Source organism: Aplidium turbinatum, chromosome 7 (assembly GCF_918807975.1).
Source record: "Aplidium turbinatum chromosome 7, kaAplTurb1.1, whole genome shotgun sequence".
Classification (NCBI taxonomy): domain Eukaryota; kingdom Metazoa; phylum Chordata; class Ascidiacea; order Aplousobranchia; family Polyclinidae; genus Aplidium; species Aplidium turbinatum.
Window position 1 is genome coordinate 8,237,082 of NC_137478.1, and position 20,359 is coordinate 8,257,440.

Consider the following 20,359-nt stretch of genomic DNA (forward strand, 5'->3'; position numbering starts at 1 on the left):
ATTTCGGGCCCCCCAACAAACACAGGCCTGGGCCCTCAAGGGTACGCCGTACCCCCTCTCATAGGCCCTGCTTTTTACACGTGATAGTTTTTCACGCGGGGAAAAAAGTTAATTCAGTTAATTAAAGTTCCTGCTGCGAACGACGTAACAAAATAAAGGGAAAACATTTTGCAAGCAGCAGCGCTAACTGGATTAAAAGACTGACCGTTCGTGGTGAAGGTGATGGCTTAAAGTGACGTTATAAACGAACAAAAGACGTCTGGGGACCAATAAAGGGTGCTGTTACATGCGAATTGACGTTATAGACGATGCTGTTGTAGCCGAACTACAATGTACATAAAAGATAGGAATTCTGCCGGGACCGAGCGAAATGTGACGTAATAGGCAAATTGACGTTATAAACGAAGCCGTTATAGGCGAATTCTACTGTATCTTTATTTTAATCAATGTGTGCCAATAAAATCATTTAGCTTTAATACAATCTGAAATGTGTGTCACGCGGCGCAAGTTCGACTCTCGGGGTGTGCGCTTGAGCAACGCATTTCAGGGCTGCTCTCCGTTCAGCTGCACCTGGTGAATGGAATAATTTCCAGGAAACAGCACTTCAACAATCGGAAACCTCACTCCGCCAATCTCGGTAACCAACCCTGCGTCAAGAGCCACTACAAGTATGCGAAACTACCAGGAATAACCAATCAAGGCTTTGTCAGTCCGAGGATAAAGATTCAAAACCAACCAACTACTTCTGTCAGAGACTTTTTGTACACTGTCTTGATCAGTGCGGAAAATGCCGATTATCACAAGTGAGCTTGTGTAATAGAATATAAATCGCCTGCCGAGCAATATCAGGACACCCTTAAAGCACGGCCATCCAAAAACTACCGCCCCGTTAGCTCAATTGTTACGCGCCCGGCTCAAGATCACGCGGCGTTGGTTCGACTCTCGGGGTGTGCGCTTGAGCAACGCATCTCAGGACTGCTCTCCATTCAGCCGCACGTAGTAAATAATTCCCCGGCAACAACACTTCAACAATCGGAAAAAATTCACTCTGTCTATCTCGGTAATCGGCCCTGCAGGTATGCGAAACTATCATGAATAGCCTCCACAAGTATGCGCAACTATCATGAATAACTAACCTACCAAGGCTTTGTCAGTCCAAGGATAAAGATTCAAAACCAAACCAACTACCAATGTCCGTTGCATTGTGTCTCGGCTGTCAGGAGCTATTCATGCTTAATTTGAACAGTTGCTCTCAGACTGCCAATTTCAATCCGGTGACATGACGCAGTAATGCGAAAAATTTTACCACGCAGTTAAATATTGGGAATGATCAAGGGATTCACGCAGTTAATCGCTTCAGTGGATATGCTTGAGCGTTCATCAAACGAAAACTTCAAATTGTTATTTCGTGCGTGCCTGAACTATTGCAACTGGTTGAATAGGGAGTTCAGTGAGCGATAACTGAGCTGATCAAGAAAACGCTGTCCGGCTAATTCTGATCACTTACAAACTCAAAGTGAGGAAGCCATGACTAAGTTTCAACTTAAAGGTGGATTAGACACACTTTTTAATCAGTTTTGGCAGATACTTTGCGTCAAAAATAACGTCTCTACAGAAACGTGGCTAGCCGGTCGTTGCTCACACAAGTCTTGGTAAGTCACTTGATATTTGTGAAAGTCAACGCGAAGATGGACTCTTCAATTTCGTTTTTACGACAATGCAAGGATTATACTCTTTATTATCATAGCATGGACACAATGCTTGCTAAAGTGCGAGAATAAAGATACTGTACAATTCCAGTCACCATATGTAGGAGCCATCACAAAACCATACATTTAAAAAAAATTTGAGACAGACCCAGGCAACAAAATCCGTCATTTTTACATTGATTCAACGTTTGCAAACGTTGAATGTAAAAATAACGGATTTTGATGTGTGGGAGTGCCACTGAAGTGATCACGTAGATTTCTGAAGCAATATGCACAAGCTGCATTTATTAGAAGCAATTAAAACGGCTGAATGGTGTAGGGAAAAAGCGGTTTAATTGACATATTTCCATTTGATTGATCCGCTATCTGGACCACATGGTTTGCACACAAAAGTTACTGGGAATTTAATGAATTCCGCGGGGTAACAATCAGAATCAAGTCACCATGCACAAGCTCTTACAATCTTACAAAAGCAGTGATAAACTGAAAAGATGCAAAAACTATTGAAGGAAAATGTACATAATTTAACGGTCCAAAACAAATAAACTTCTAGACAAGAAAAACTGATTTCGAAAATTTTCAAACTCTGTTTTGTAAACTCAATCAATCTCCGTAGTCAAATCATTTTTGTCTCACTTCAAGGGCTAAACAAGAATACATTAAAAGGCATTTTTACAATCACACTCGTCAAATATCGGTGCAAAGTTTTTACAACATAACGTCATTAAAAAAGTAACATAACATCAAACTAAACCACATCGGGTGATCCCATGGTAGTGAAGACCAAAGCAAACCAAATCACCAAGAACATTTTTCAACTACTGTGTTCCACCAGCCAAGAAATTAATGTTGAGATACTAGGCTGGTTCTGGTTTGTTGTAAGAAAGGTTTAAAGACAGCAATTTTAAAACAAAAGGAATTTCAAAAGAAAACAACTAAAACAACCACTACGTCAGAGATGACAAAGTGTGGCATGCTCGCCAGACAGCAAACCAGTCGCTTTTTACACTGACTCAACGTCTGCAGACGTTGAATCAATGTAAAAAGCTACTAACCACAGAAACAAGGTCAATTGCATTATGGACAGTGGCCAAATCTATGGACATATTTACAAAGGCGCATTGTAACAACGTCAATTAAACCATACCATAATGTAATTTAAATCAAGTGCTGTCAACATGATTTCATTTGGCAACCGCAATCACACATATTGGGGATGATACAGGGAAAAAGAAGCAGAGGTCGACAAAGATTAACTTATTTAAACAGCTTGAATCAATGGGCCACAAACACAACAGTTAAAACGAACGATTTTATACGAATGGCAAATGACAGAGAAGTTTGGAAGACCATGATCGCCAACGTCTGTATCAGATCAGGCACATAATCATCATCATCATCAATCACACTGAATTCAGATTACCAATAGCAAATAAAACTACTCTTTACTACATGTTGCTTTGTTAGCCCAGACGGCAAAAGTTACTACTTTGAAACGATGTTAAAAAGGCAACTTCTAGTGGCTGGGACGTACTGGATTAATAACAATTTACAAGCAGTTGAGCTTAGCAAGAAGATCTCAAGCTACGAAGCTGCCGTCATCTCTATTGTCGCCCAAAGAGAAGGAGTTGGTGCAGGGCCGGATTTAGCTGATGGGGGGCCCGGGGCACATTTAGATCGGGGGGGCCCCCGCGCAAAAAAAAATTTTGGGCCTACGGCGCGAAAAACTACGTCTACAGTAGCATTAATCCAGCACTGCACTGCACAAACATTTTGCAGAAACTTCAAAGGCTGAAAGAAAAATAAAACATAAAATAACATTTTTTCCACGTAGGGGGGCCCTTCAAAAGTCGGGGGCCCGGGGCACCTGCCCCCTTCCTAAATCCGGGCCTGAGTTGGTGTTGTCGTCACCACCCTTATAGACAAGAGCGTTGATGACCCGAGCAAGGTCCCCCTGGAAAGCGGCGAGGAGTTGCTTGTTCATGTCGATGTCACAGCAACCCATGTCGATGAGTTGTTCCATAGGACCTGGGGTAAAAGGGAGGCCGTCATGGGTTGTTGGGGGTGAAGATGGGTTCTGTTGAAAGGGGTAGGCAGGGCTGGATGGAAAGCGGACTTGGAGGTCGGCAGGCTCAGGGGCTACAGTGTATTCTTCTGTATTATCAGCGGGAGGGTAGTGAATATGTGGCGCATCGATTTCCTCATTACGGTGATGGAATGAAGCTGAAAATCAAAAAAATTATGTGATAACGCAAGTTGATCAAAATCAATAGACCAACTTGTAAGGGTAAATGGAAAAAACGAATATAGAAACAATAGGTGAAGAATGAGACAAACAAGGACGGATTAAAGGAGGAAGATATGGAACAGAATGAGATGGAGAAAAGTGGTGAAAGTAATCGCTGCCAGGAACGAATTGGCTACCCCACTAGAGGGGAACAGACAGAATTTGGATGACGATAAACAAAAATATTTCTTACTTGAGCTTTCCAACGACAATCTGGCATCCCATGCTCGTTCTGAAGAGTGAGTCAACGGTTGAGGAATTTTCGCACTGCGTGGCTGAGGGATCGTCGTGCTGCGTGGTTGAGGGGTTGCCACGCTTCTTGGTTGAGAAGCTGTTGCGCTACGTGGTTGGGGGGCTGTTGCGCTATGTGGTTGAGGGGCTGTTGCGCTATGTGGTTGGGGGGCTGTTGCGCTATGTGGTTGAGGGGATTTTGCGATATGTGGTTGGGGGGCTGTCGCGATATGTGGTTGGGGGGCTTGTGCGCTACATGGTTGGGGAGCTGTTGCGCTACGTGGTTGGGGGGCTTGTGCGCTACGTGGTTGGGGAGCTGTTGCGATACGTGGCTGGGGGACTGCTGCGATACGTGGTTGGGGGGCTTGTGCGCTATTTGGATCAGGTATCGTCGTGCTTGGTAGCTGAAAGTTTGCAGCACTGTGCTTGCAGACCCTTTTTGGGGTTCTCTTTAACCCATGGTTTGTTTGCATCAAATACCCCTCTAGGGAGAGGAATGGGTGGTTTGTTGTAACCTTCAGTGTATTCTGAGACTGGACAGGGCTTGTCCATATCGAGAACGGACTGGGGCACCGAAAGAGGGGTCTGGGGGGCAAAAGGTTTGTCAAGATCAATGACAGACCGTGGCACTGGGATGGGACATGGCGCCACCAGCTGGGCAACAGACGATTGGGCCGAAATTGAAGGGTTCGCGATATCTTCAAGTGGTTTTGAAATCTCTTCCTTGACCAGGGGGGACTTTTTGTCTGCTTCGGATTACGTCAATAAACAAGCGGTTTCAATTGGTTGTCAATAAACGTCAAACAAACAAGCGGTAAACAAACCGCTTGTTTAAATCACATGACTCCGCTTTGAAATACTTTCAACATTAATGCAACACCTAACTTTGTGGGTCAGAAAAGCCGTCGGATATTGTGACTTATTGAACGATGAACAACTGTAACAGACAATAAAAAGACATTTAAACCAAAAAGTTTGTCCAAACCTTCCTTTGCTAAAGTAGGAAGAACTTCAGTTGCAGCACCACGTCGAATTGCAGATTGAAGTAAAACAGTTGTACATTCAAATGAAGTCATAATCAATTCCTGGTAAATTGAGAGGAACTTTAGCAAATATCCACACACAAGTTTAATGTCATAGTCATAATTCATCAGCCATATAATTGCAGAGCTATTCAGCTGCATTAATGGCTAAACATATCTATTCAAAGCAAAAAAATTAACTTTACTTCATGCTTTGACATGAAAGTGATTCAAGGAACTTTAAAGTGCTCACATTAGTGACTTTATTGAATGGGTAGTGAGCAGCACCGTTTTGATGGTATTTACGCATCCTGTACTTCATCTTTTTTGCCAAGCATAACCATGTCACTTACAAACATATAAGAATTATCATACCAGCATATGCTCACTGTGTGTTCTACATGTTAGTTGGTGATTATTAATTGCAACATTTGTCAAATTTACCTGTTTTAGCGCCACATCTTGCAAGAAATTCCAGGATAGTTTTCCAAGTTCAACAAAACTTAAAAGTTTAACCATGTGCTTCTTACGTGTAGTGACGTCATGTTTGACCCAACTTATGAGCGCATGAAAAACATTTTCTTCCGAGGATACCTGCATGATGTCATCAATTATTGTTGGATTTCCCCACAAACACGTTACGTCACAGAAGATGTGAAGTGTCGACTACAATATCTGAAAGCAGTTTATGGCCAAGCAAACAAATCTCTCTCCGCTCTGCCGTTATTTAAGTTTCTTGTTGATTGATAACGTTTAAAGTCTTTTTCTAGTTTCAAAATTTGCGCGCGATAATTTTTGTTTGGAATTTGTATTTAATTTTGCATGTTTGGTTGGTTTACACAGCAACATGGTTCTGTGTTTTGCCATGCTAGACAGGTAGTCACTACCTGACCTAGTTTCCTGAAAAAGTCTGTCGTGTCTGATTGACGAAACGTCGGAATAAAAGCAGATTATCACCTTACACATCTTGTGATAGTTTAGATTAATTTCAACCAGTAGAACGCATCTATTATATTCATATCATCATCATCACACTTCTGGATCTGAACAGCAGTTAGCAATTTTAGCTTTTCTGTAAGTATCGGCATTACATAAAAGGGTCTGCTACTATTCGGGGAGTCCGATTCGGTGAGTCTGATTCGGTGAGTTCCTAACCTCTAACCCCTAACTCTAACCCCAAACCCCTAACCCTAAAACGGCAATAATAATTAAGCTACGGTACCCAATAATTAAAAAAAATAAATAAAAAATCCCCCGTCAAGGGATCGGACTCACCGAATCGGACTCACCGAAACGGACTCACCGAAACGGGCCATTCCATACATAAAAATTACATTACATTACCGTATTTTACGGACCATAAGGCGCACTTTAAATTCTTTTTTTTCCTCATAAATTGATCGTGCGCCTTATGGTCCGATGTGCCTTATGTATGGATCAAGTGCGGTAGTGCTTTATTGCCTACACTCAAAACCAGTACCGATATACTATTATATATGGTCCGGTGCGCCTTATGGTCCGGTGCGCCTTATAGTCCGGTGCGCCTTATGTATGAACAAAAAACTAATCAAAGCAATTTATTGACAGTGCGCCTTATAGTCCGGTGCGCCTTATGGTCCGTAAAATACGGTACTAAAAAGATCTTCTGGCTGGTTCAAATCGACTCACAAAAGAGTAGAATCCACTAGTAGGTGTTTTTATTGATTCTGTGATCATTGACATTTTCTCAGTGCAGTAGGGCACCGGGCACCCGCCAATTATCTATAGCTTAGCGCCCAAAGTGTTTTTAGCCACCTGCCGCATTTTACGAGTCTTGGCGGCCGCATTAAACTATTTACTCATTTTTCCTTGAAATTCGGTCTAAGCTTTAATATTGTATATATATTCTAGAGTCCAGACGGGGGCCGCAAATAGTGTTCTCGCGGGCCGCACTTTGGGCACCGCTGCCTTAATGTGTTTACTATGGAGAACAGATACGATTATGTGACTTGCCAAAGAACAAATACTATGTTCGCAAATAAAATGCCTGGCGAGCTCAGAGCAGTCTGGTTCAATTTTGTTTGTGGCATTTGTGATTATCAAAATCTGCAATAGATTGAGTTTCACTTTTAGCTCAGCATGATCGTTGCTTACTTCATAATGTAGACATTAACGACCAGTTTTAGCCTGATGCTGCGAGTTCGCTGTGGTAATAGCGAATTGCACTACCTTTCGGAACACAGTTCCCTACTCCCTAGTTATGTACTTTGACGAGTCATGTCATAAATTGTGTGCTATTCGTCATAGCACATGACTAGGGAACTGTGTTCCGAAAGCTAGTGGAATTCGCTATTACCGCAGCGAACTCGCAGCATCAGGTTAAAACAGGTCGGTAACATTTACATTGTGAAGTTATCAAAATATGTTTAAAGTCAAAAATATGTTTAAACTAATGATTAGAAATAAACCTACAAACCTTTTTCTCTTCCAATTGCATCACTTCAAACATCACGTCTGGTGTTAGCTCTTTGAATTCTATTCCGTCGATGACTGATTCAAAGTTCTCAGCAATGACAATGTTTGCTTTTGCCACTACTTGGTCCAGATCGTACATTTTCGAAAATGGTTGAATTGTTAAACAGTTTGTTGCATCAATTTCATCAAGAAGAAATTCGATGCAACATTGCTTGAGATCTAAACAACAACGAACACCAATGAATAACCTTATTGTACCATAAAGATTGCTGAAAAAATATTCACCAAAAAGTTAGAAATGATAATTTCTGCAGTAGTGCCGACATTTTTGGCATAGCGTACCTAAAAACAAAAAAACTCGTTATTCATAATCAGATTGTGGGAAATATTTTTTCTTTTCACATTTATGGAACACAACAAAGGTTAGTTTATTTTTTTTAAATAGAATACACTTACGTGGAATTAGCAAATAATTTGCAGCTTCAAGCAAATTGTACACATTGTCACTTGTGACCGTCACTTCACATGTATAGATAAAGTTTAAAACAGCTTCCATTGTATCCTCTTTCACTCCATGGATATTCGCTTTACTATCATACTTTTCCTTCATCTGGGAATTCACAAAATAAACAAAGCTAGATCATAGCACTGCGAGTTTACCAAGATGATGAGATGAAGAATAAATGAGTTTGCAGAAATAAACAATCGGGTGTAGAACAGACACGAAAATGCTTTTTAGCTTAATTAATCAAATTTCAAGTGAAAACAATTTTAACTTATATTGGGTACATTCAATCTTGTCGATTTTGTTTTATAGAAGTTTCAAAGAAAGCGCACAAATATGGGAATGTTTTGATCCCCCAAAATGTTTTAGTCCATACAGCTATGCCACAACTTCACCCTTTGAGCTTGACTAATTAAGATTATTTACTTGAACTATTAAGAACGCGTTCGATATGATCACAAACTATGAAAGCACTGTAAGTAACAGAAAACTTAGAGTTTAATTCTTGCACACTGCACAGTGACACCATATTTTATACTGTAATCAGAGCTTAATGTGTAACCACTTTTCCACCACACTACGAACAAATAAAGTCTAATACAAGGTTTACCTCTGAAGAGAAAAGCTTTTGATAAAAAGTAGAAAATGCTCCAAGAATACATTTGTGGCTGGAAAACTCATCATTTCCAACCGTCAAAGTGACATCACAATAACCATTTCCAGATTTCCTTTCTCTAATTTCAATAAATTTAAATATCAATTAAACTGTTATTTTTAAATGTCAGTAGTTTCACTCCAAAGAGCATCCATCAACACAGCTTTATTACACACAATTTGAATAACTGCATTAAAAATTAGTGGAAACAAAAAGTATTTTTGAGGTTGATAAACTGAGAAAACTTTTGAAATTTTATTTCAATGCAACATTTGTCTCTCGTCATTTGTGTCCAACTGCCTTAAATACCAGTATTGTTTTGCCAAAACCAAAAGAGTATTTTAAACACTTTTTTTTTAATACAAAGACTAAAGTAGACTATAAAGGAATGAGGAATGGCAAATCCATTTTGCCGCAAGAGTGACAAAAAAGAGCTTCATCTTTAACAAAAATGAATCATACATTAAAATGCAAGTTAATGTGCATAACTTGCTGGCAGCTGCTGCACCTTCTCTGCAAGCCTTACTATTCTTGGCTGATAATGTGCAGTTTTAGCTTTACACATGCAGCTCTCGAATCTGAGCTGAGACGAATCCGGGTACTTAATTGTATCAAATTCATCATATATTTCGTTATAAATGTGTCTGGAACGAAAAAGATAGTACTAGCTGCAACAATCGAGATACCAGTATGTCAAAATGTAGGAAACCTTGAAAGGTTTAAGATGAGTGTGAATAGTTGTGCATGTAGTAATTGTAATACAGATATATGTCTCCAGCTAGTGTAAATAAAAACTCACACGAATATGAAGACATAAGCAATACCAAAAAAGCTACCATACCATGAGTCCTTCCAAGGTTTCAAATGAATTAGGCAGAAAGTTCCAATTTGTAAATAAGGTATGAAAACAAGCAAAATAACTTGCTAATGAAGAAGAAGAAGAAGAAGAAGAAGTTCTTTTATTTTGCATCATCAGCACATGTGAAAAAAAAAACAACAAAAAAACAATACAGGATTATAATGTGTGCTAAGCATTTTGCTGATGATGATGGGAGTGGCAGAAGGACCGACTGGTCATCAAGTCTGCCACACCCGTGTGGTGTTTTAGCTTATTTGACATTGAACGGTGTCGGAGTTAAAGTATAGGCTACAACATAAAAAAAACAAAAAAAAAACAATATACATGCGAAATTTAACAGTACATTATGAAAATAGGAGTACAGAAATGATGTAGAAATACAAAGTGGCATATATATACATACAACACACAACACAGCATACTGGTAAGACAAAAGCGAATATAGGCTACAATAATTAGCGAAATACGGTGACAATACGCAGAAACAGTTTGATGGTATTATATTAGTTACTTATTCCCAGACATTAAGTGCAGTTTTAATTTTTTAGAAAACATACTAATTGTTTGAGCTTTTCTTAGCTGTTCCGGTAACTTGTTCCAAGTGTTTGTTCCAAGAAATTTAATTGAACGTTGGCCAAGCTTTGTATGCATTCTTGGTTTAAAAAGTAAATCTTTCTTAGCACCTCTGGTGTTATATGAGTTTCATTACTAGGACGAAAGTACTCAAAAAAAATTGCTGGTAGATGTCCTTTATTGCATTTATAAACAAACTTACATACTTCTATTAAAAATATGTCTTCGACTTGTAGCAAGTTGATTTTATTGAAAAGAGATTTGGTGGGAATTCTGTCCTTAATCTTGGTGAAGTTTAAACAGCGAATGATGCGATTGTGTACCAGATTTAAAGGATACAGTTCCGTTTTGGACGCACGACCCCAACAGATTATACCATACATTAATTAATGATCAACAGCACAGTAGCTTGATTGACGTACATTATAAGCACCAAGTTTCTTGCCAGTGGTAATGCCACAGCACAACTGCTTAGTTGCGTCAGACTGCTATATGGCCGTTAGTTACAATACTGCTGTAGATTAAAATACAGAGAGGCCTTATTACAAATATTTAGTAAAACATTTATTTTTTGCAGAAATATTTGTTTACGCTTTGTTATTATTAAAAAAACAAGTTGGTCACTGAAAATGTGTGGTGACCCGCGGTCAGCGGTTTACCATCCTTGCTCTGGTGTCTCGACCAGTGGTACCTTAAATTTTTCAAGTGTGACCTCAATCTGAGTTTGGTGAATATCTCGTGACCCAAGACACGGACAACCTGGATAAACAATTTTAGCACTTTATCATTTTTTTAAACTTTTTTTCTAAGTCATTTTGGTTTCTTCAGCACAGCCAATTTTTTGACCCCTTGCAACCCATGCTTGGGTTGTGACGCAGTTTGGGAACCACTGGTGTGGACGTAGGGCATGGGCCTACTGTAAATGGGATTATGCTCAAAATAGACAACCTATTTGGAAAATCAGCCAATTCCAGCAGCAAGGAGAAGTGTTACCAACAAAAGGCCTGAAACTAGAGCATACTTTAAGAGTCAGTTTTATGCGTAGACTACACCGTGGTGTAGCACTGTAGCCTACATCAGGGGTGTGCAACGTGCGGCCCGCGAAGAAAAATTGTGCGGCCCGCAAAGATGTGCCAATTTTGAATTGTGTGCGGCCCGCAAAAGGTGTTTATAATTTAGTTTAGTCTGGTGCGTGTGAACAGTTCATTGTAGAATGGATTATTGTACATTTCGCACCTTCTGTTAACCATCAGCACAGTTGGCCATATTTGTAAAAAGGGTGGACTTCTGTCACTACAGTCAATGAAGGGCATGACAACTGGTGCTGACATCTTCACTGAAGTAATTGATGCTTTTGACAAGTTCGAACAAGACTTTTCCAGCTTATGCGGAATCGCAGCTGATGGTTCTTGATCCATGTCCGGAACTGGCATTGGATTCATAGGTCTCTTGAAGTGTGCCTTGAGGGAAAGAAAACCGATAATGACAAAGCAATTTTTTATTGTAAGTTGTCATTCACCAGCAAAACCTGTGCGCAAAATGCTTGAAGTTCAAACATGTCTTGCTTGAGCCCGGTTATTAAGGCAGTAAATTTCATTCGAGCACGAGGGCTCCAACCATCGTCAGTTTCAAAAGTTCCTGGATGATCTCAACACAACACATAAAGATCTACTGTACTTTTCCGAGGTGCGTTGGATAAGCAAGGGCTGCATGTTGCGACCATTTTACAAACTGCGGAAAGAAGTCGTAAATTTTTTGAAACTTAAAGGGCACCCAATAGCTGTAATGGAAAACAAAAATTGGATATGCAATCTAGTTTTCTTGGTTGTTATAACTACGCACCTGAATGATCTCAATACAAGACTGCAGCGAAAAAATCAGTATGCGAATGAAATGTATGGTCACATAAAAGGCTTTATGAACAAATTATGACTTTGAAAAGCCCACATACAGACAGGAAATCTTTTCCACTTTCCAGCTTTGAAAGACTATGGAATACATCTTAAGAAAACTGAATTTGCAGACCAACTTGAAAAATTAATTATTGTATGAATTTTTGGCTCATTTCAAGGAATTCAAATCTCATGAACATTTGTTTGATATATTCTCTTCGCCACTCAACACGGACACCGTCGGACAGCGATAAAGCACCAGCTGATATCCAATTTAAACTGATTGATCTTCAAGAGAAAACGGATTTGAAAGCAAAGTATTTAGAAATGACTCTTGGCGATTTTTACAGAAAACATCTCAACCAAGATGACTTTTCACATTTGAAAAAATTCATGGCTTCGAAAATGGCTCTTTTTGGCTCAACGTATTTGTGCAAACAATTTTTTTCTAAAATGGGTGTCATAACATCTCAATATTGATCGGTTCTGACATACAAACACTTGGAAAATGGACTTTGAATTGCGAGCACTTCCATAGTCAATTTGGAAAAAGTCGTCAGGAAAACAAGCCAGCTGCAAATTTCTCACCGAACTCGCTCAAAGTCGGTGTGACAATAAATTTGAATAGCAGTATTCCTCAGAAATTTATGTGTCAACTTATTATTTCTGCAAGAAAACCCCTAATAATGCCATAAGAATAACATGAATAACAAAAAACTACTTTTTTGTGCCTGCAGCTACTAGAAAGCATATGTTAAATAAACGTGCGGCCGCGGTTTCACCCAGATATTTATATCTGGCCCCCTTGTAATAAAGGTTACACACCCCTGGCCTACATTATACATTAAATCCAAGATACATAAAAAATATTAAGCATTAAAGTTATGAATGTTTAAATTTGACATCATACCAATATTATGGTGAAAATATAAATACATTCCATTTAAAACCTAAAGTAATTTCATTTCCTTTTCTGCTTTGCAAAGTTGCAATTATGATGACCAGTTAACAATGTGAACATATGAAATGGAAAAATCTATAGAATATGTAATTACTCGTTCAGCTTGTGCATGATGTCTTCCATGTGTGTGCTTTTAAATTGCTTGAATCCCATTTTGTATGATTTCTCTGCAACATATAAAAATGCACTGATTATTACCTAACAATCAGAAAGCATGACAAACGGTCTGCAAAAACTGGCAAACCCCTGCTCGCAGGGACAAACACCAGGTCTCATGTTTTGAAGCAGGGGTGTCCAAAGTCCAGCTCGAGAGCCAAATCAGGCCCGCAAGACGTTTATGGTCCATGTCTGTTGTTGCACAATGTGTTATTTTTGGCCCACAGACACACAGAAATCATACAAATTTAACTTGCATTTTTTAGAAAACTAATGAAGACAGTATTTTCTCGCAGACAAATACCAGGCGAGAAAAGTTAGAATCACTATCATAGGCGCCGACTTTTCAAAAAACCTTGGGGGGCGAGAAAGGTGATGACGTCATAACCACAACGCTATTTCACTGAATTAAAATAGTCTTTGATTAAGCTTAGTGTCTTATTTATATTGACACGTAGGTCGCAAATGCATTTATATTGACACCTAGGTCGCAAAAGGAAATAAAAATACTAATTTCCTGAAAATAACTTCAAAATTGAAATTATTGAATTATAACAATATCGTAAGTAATGCTAAACTAAACAAACTATTACTTTTGCTCAAAAATATAGGCCATTTTTGGCATTTTTACATTTCAAAGTAATTAACAAACTTATGACAAAAAACGCATATTTTATATGGTATATACATTAGCAAATTGTTAATAATGCAATAAATTAATAGTGATCTAAACACCAACTCGATGTGATTGATTAAACCTTTATCGTCGGACTGGGAAAGCTTCTTGCAGAGCTTAATCCTGGCAGTTTCGCATACTTGTAGACCAGCGGTTCTCAAACTGGGGTCCGCGAGACAATTTTCTGCAACCGCGAAGCACCTTCCAAAAAAATTAACACGATCCCGAAGAAACAAAATTTGTGGAAAGTAAAAACTTTTCAGGCAACTTATTTTTCATACCAAAGTTAAAAGATATATTTTAGTAAGCTGGCTTGGCATCCCTTTACACAGTGTTTTAAGCCCGGCCTTTCGTTTCATTGTGATAGCCTTTGTTTTGTTTCTATCGCCTTTGTGGACATCAAGGAGTCCATAGTGGTGACGTACTCCTACACTAGTGTTTACCAGATCAAGAACAGAGTTACGAAATATACTTGACTAAAAAGGAGTTAAGCGAAATTGATTAATTTTTTTTGAATTGAATGCCTTTCCGAACTTTTAGCTATTTTAGCCTTAGTCAGATTAGCCAAAAATTAATAACTTTACTAATTGAATTTTTAACTTAAATTTGAGTACAAAAAGTGAAAATGGCTCAGCCTCGAAAAAAATTAAAATTCAATGATTCCTATGTTCAATTTGGTTTCACTGTGACACATTTTGGAGGAGAAAAGCCTCAGTGCGTGTTATGCTGTGAAGTTTTAGCAAGTTCTGCTCTAAAACCTAGCAAGCTGAAAAGACATTTGGTAACACATCATCCAGATTATCAAAACAAAGATGCAGATTTTTTTAAACGGCAAGCCAATAGTTTAGTTAGGTCAAGATTTGATAGCACTAGAGATCAATGGAAGGAAAATACTGCAGGGTTTAAGGGCCTCCTACAAAGTTGCAAGAAAAATAGCTATCGCTAAGAAGCCTCACACCAGCAAACTGATCTTGCCTTGTTGCCAAGTTATTGTATCAAACGTTTTGGGAGAATCTGAAGCTTAAAAGCTGAAGCAAGTGTCTCTGTCAAACGACACTGTAAGTAGGAGAATATCTGAGCTATCGGAAAAAATTTTGTCGCAGGTTGTGACAAAGATACAGAAGTCAATGTCACATTGATACCTAGCTCAAAACATGTTGGATGTAATGCATTATATCAAGATCATATTGAACTAAACGGAACCTAACATAGAACTGATAACACCCAAGCAGGTGCACCCATTTTATTGACGTGTGCACTTTTAATTGCATGTTACAAATAAATTATTGTTTACAGTTTTTGCGCTAATTTGCCTTAAGTTTTTGGTGGACCGTGAGTCGTTGAAAAAAATCGCAAGGGAACCGTTCAACAAATTTTTTGAAAAAGTTTGAGAACCACTGTTATAGACTATGTAGACGTAGAGGCTTTGAATCACTGGCGCAGGCCTGGTCACCGAGATTGACATAGTGGATAAAGACTAGAACATCACCTGGCCAGGGCGAAAGAGAAAATTGAATTGAGTCCTGTCTTTGTCATGAGTTACCAAGGGGGGTGGGGGAGACTTATATACCTGTCTCAGGTATAACCTGTCTCCCCTACTCCCCCATGGTAACTCATGACAAAGACAGGACTCAATTCAATTTTCTCTTTCGCCCTGGCCGTGTGATGTTCTAGGTGTTACCGACATAGTGAAGTTTCCGACTGTTGAAGTCTTGTTGCCGGGGAATTATTCCATCCATTAGATGCTGCTCTTAGATGTTTTTTATTTACTATATTTATCTTTCCGTGCGAAAGCCTACACATTCAAAAGTTTTTATCTTTTTTGAAAAATCAGCTACCGTATTCATACAGCATCACTCACCTCAGATATAATTTCAGTAAAACACAAACGAAATTTTGCAGTTTCTTGGTAAACAGATGTAGTTGCAAAGAATTAAAATCTTTCAAAGCTTACTTTTAAGGATATCCTGTGAAGACTGAATTGTTTACATCATATACATTTGCTTGTGAACAACATATAGCCTCACATTGGGAGATAGCTAATTCATTAACGTGCTGGTAGGTCTATATCGACTTTTGTAGTTAGTAGTATCTTTTCCGTCCCGGACGTGTTAATGACGAAAAATAAAATGATTGATAGCTACACTGGATCACTGACTGCTATTGTAAGCAAATTGTAAGAACTTGAGCATATATGACATTTTCTGGGTGCAACCTAGTTTGTACCTTGAACCATTCGTACAGTCAGTTTGTACCCTGAAAAGATTGAGAGAAAAAATTAAAAAAAGCCGAAGTCGCTCGTCGTCGTCTGAGCTTCTGGGGCCAAGGGTCTATCCTTTTACCACCCCAGATTCACGATGTTCCCGGACTACACTGGAAGGCTGCTAGAGAGCAGCCAGTCTTTAGTTTCATCATCCATGACGCGCAGACCTTCCACTCCATTAGGTGGCTTGAAGATGGTACAGTCATTGATGATGTGGTCTGCGGTCTGTTCCTCGGCACCACATTCACAGAAGGAGGAAGAAGCCATTCCCCATTGGTGCATGGTTGAGCGGAAAAGCCCGACGCCCATATGGAGACGGTTGAGGCGCACCCATGCCTGTCTCTGTAGTGTCAGGCCGGTGGGGCGTGTGTCGGCGTCGGGGATGAATGAATGGAGTCTGGTGGTGCTTGACCTCCATTCAGAATTCCATTTATGGTCCGCCCAAGTAGCCGCAGAGATGTCTTGTTCGTCAGCTTCGTTGATCAGAAGCCGAGCGGCTGGCACGAATGGGTGTCTTGATTTCAGTCGGCGGGGGTGCCCGTTTGGGAAGTCAGAGATCTTGTGGTGGAGAAGATGGTTAGGCTTCAGTGCCCGTCGACCGAGTGGCTTCTTCGCGACGAAGCTCAGCAGGTTGGATGCCAGCGAGAATGGGGAGATTGTCCAATGGTGTGGGACGCAGGCATCCGGTCACTGTGCGCACTGCGCAGGGCGCTGTTTATGGCAGTGTCGATGTTGTGACAGTGAGCACTGCGGCACCAGACAGGTGCACAGTACTCTGCAGAAGTTGTGCTATCGCAGTTTAATAGCACAACGCCGAAGTCGCTGATCGGAGTTTCCCCAAACAATTTGAAACAAACTCGAGGGTTAGGGTTAGCGGAAACGACAGAAAAATGTTTGTGGAAACTGCGATCAGCGAGGGTTAGGGTTAGAGCATACATTACTCTATGGTTAGAGTTTGGGTAAGCCATGGATCACTGAATTAGATTTTTAATTCTTGTAATTAGATTTTTAATTTGTATTTTTAATTTTTATTAATTTCTAATTCCGTGATCCATGGGTAAGCGGAAACTGCGTTTAACGGAAACTGTGATCAGCGAGGATTAGGGTTAGAGCATAGATTACTCTATGGTTATGGTTAGGGTACCGGTAAAGGTTAGCGGAAACTGCGAAAAAATGTTTGCAGAAACTGCGATCAGCGAAGGTTAGGGTTAGAGCATAGATTACTCTATGGTTAGGGACAGGGTACCGGTAAAGGTTAGCGGAAGCTGCGGAAAAATGTTTGCGGAAACTGCGATCAGCGAGGGTTAGGGTTAGAGCATAGATTACTCTATGGTTAGAATTAGGGTAAGTGTTAGCAGAAACTGCGGAAAAATGTTTGCGGAAACTGCGATCAGCGAAGGTTAGGGTTAGAGCATAGATTACTCTATGGTTAGGGTACCGGTAAAGGTTAGCGGAAACTGCGGAAAAATGTTTGCGGAAACTGCGATCAGCGAGGGTTAGGATTAGAGCATAGATTACTCTATGGTTAGAATTAGGGTAAGTGTTAGCAGAAACTGCGGAAAAATTGCGGAAACTGCGATCAGGGAAGGTTAGGGTTAGAGCATAGATTACTCTATGGTTAGGGTTAGCGGAAACTGCGGAAAAATGTTTGCGGAAACTATGATCAGCGGACTTAGGCTTTGAGCTAATTTTTCTCACAATCTTTTCAGAAGGAAAATTTTAAAATGATTGCGGAAACTGCGATCAGCGACTTTGGCTTTTTTAATTTTTTCTCTCGATCTTTTCAAGGTACGAACTGTTCATGGTACGAACTAGGTTGCATCCACATTTTCTAGGCAACAATTCACATTGTGTATTCATCATATAATAAAACCTCTTTATCAACTGATGCGGACTCTGACTACGTTTACATCAAATGAGAAGCAAAATGAAAATGACACAACACAACACTTTGAGAACTTCGAAGTGAAATCTCATAGGGGCGTGAAAAACTTTTCCTTTATATGGACAAAGTTGCCAGACCGTAAAAAAAATTCTTGTCAAAACAGGTTTCAAACCAGCCGATAAGCATTAAAGGTGCACTGCAATGAAAATACATGGCTTTTGTATTTGTAGATCTTTCTGAAATAAAACGTTTTTCAACAATTTTTTTATTTTTTGTGTTACCATTAATTAAAAAACCTAAAATAACCTTTTTTGAATTGAATGATTCTGATTGGTCAAAATTTTTGATGACGTCATTGGCTGGCAAAGTCGCATTCGCATCCAAGGTCTACTGTTTTGCGTGCAAACACAAGGAACAAATCGCGTAGGCTACCAAAACAGCGAACAATTTTGCGCTAAGGGAGTTTTTACGCCCTTAAAATGGTGGCTTCTTGTATATGGCTCCCGGTTGTACCAACCGGGGAATCGTCAAAGGGGTATCCTTTCATCGTTTACCTCTGAATAATGACGACAAGCTGAAGAAATGGATCTCAGCAAAGAAACTCAAAAACCCACCTGTAAACAAACACTGCCGTGTGTGCAGCAATTATTTTCTGGCCAGCGATTACCAACGTGATCTACAGGCAGAGCTACAAGGCACCAAGTCCAGACACCTGCTCATCCCTGAAGCTGTTTCTTCTGTCTTTGATTTTCAAGATATGTGAAAGCCACTGCCAATGCAGTAGCCTACCCACAAAACTCTGGTCTGTGAGTACGATCGGACGTTTGGATCGAATAGCAAAGCGAGAAAACAACAAGACTTTGAAACTTTTAGGACAGTAAAACATTGTCAGGGTAGGCATATTAGGCAACTCTGAATACATTGGCTAGCTACTTTTAGTTGATATAAACCATTTGGTTCAAGCAAATTATCCATCCGACTGCTGTCCGAACTGGTGTTGTCAGAGCACGAATCAGAATGATGTTCTTCGCTTTCCAGTCGCCGTCTTTTTGGTTCAAAGAAACATTCTTGTTTTGTTTCAGACATCTTGTTTATGCTGATCTTCTATTACTCAATATGCAATGACCTATGCGACGTTTTTAAGGCAAATACATCAAGCTGTTTACTTGGTTACCAGCCGATGACGTCACAAAACACATAGCGCTATCAGGTGGCCGATTTTCATTTGGTTATATCTCCCAAACAAAAAGGCATATCAAAAAAAATTTTCGAAAAATATAATACACACTAAAGAATCACCAACAAAGTTTTAATTTCAGGTCCCCTTTAAACAAGCCAAAATTTTCGGAAGGAGTCGAAAAAAGAGCCAAAGCATATTAGTATTTCTACTATTTCATGCAAACTTAAAAGTAGAAAGTGCAAATTACTTCATCGAATATTTATCGACTTCAATTTGTTGTTTACATTTTTTTTTATAATATTTTTATAATTTTTCTCCAACATGAGTTTAGTATCTACAATTAAGGCCCTTTCTTTTTTCGATTGGGTTATTTTGTTTTTTTCACGAGTAGGCTACTCTGTTGTTCAACTGTGTCTAACCCCTCACCACTTTTATTGCTTTCTTGCTCAACCCACCAGGATACGCCACTGCACATCAAGTGGCGATAGCTCAAACAATCACTGGTTTATTTTTTTCTCAAATTATCACGACAAATACACTGGCACATTACATAAAAGTGAGTGAGGAAGGAAGCGAAAGACCTTATGAGGTCACCAAGTCAGCTTCCACCCCGGTGGCAGTACCGTATTTTACAAAAAAATACTACCAATGAAAATTATACTGAAAACACTTAGAGAAAATAATGAAACGTTGAATAAGGTTACAATCGCAATGTGGCAGTTAGTAAATGCAAGCCAAATCATGAGATTGTATATGAACATGACATAAACAAAAAACAGAGAAATCAAACAAAACACAAATTAGATCCCAAAAGCTGTCAGACATGTCAGATCAATTCCACTGGAAAATACACAACAGAGTTGCATTTAGCAAGAGTAACAACCGACCAAGTACGTTTGATATTGCTTTTTGAATTAAAAGGGAGACAAACATTTAATTTCTGAAGGAACCTTACACCATGCTTGGGGTCCCAAGTAGGCTACTGTAGCATTTTTTGCCCAGAGTTATTATTAGTTCTGGGTAAGAAATATTGGGATTTTATCTTGTGGCG

The 20,359-nt window shown here is 39.5% G+C and overlaps 1 protein-coding gene across 1 annotated transcript; it reads right to left on the reverse strand.

Annotated features, from left to right (window-relative positions):
* Positions 1-1,708: 1,708 nt before the first annotated feature.
* Positions 1,709-15,895, reverse strand: LOC145774403 (kelch-like protein 12). Its single transcript, XM_082585652.1, has 8 exons — positions 15,842-15,895; positions 13,243-13,315; positions 8,819-8,942; positions 8,160-8,313; positions 7,705-7,922; positions 5,694-5,843; positions 5,213-5,312; positions 1,709-3,932 (listed from the first exon to the last, which is right to left on the reverse strand). The coding sequence occupies exons 2-8, from the start codon at positions 13,299-13,301 to the stop codon at positions 3,553-3,555; spliced, it is 1,185 nt and encodes a 394-aa protein (XP_082441778.1). The 5' UTR covers positions 13,302-13,315; positions 15,842-15,895; the 3' UTR covers positions 1,709-3,552.
* Between the last annotated feature and the right edge of the window lie 4,464 nt (positions 15,896-20,359).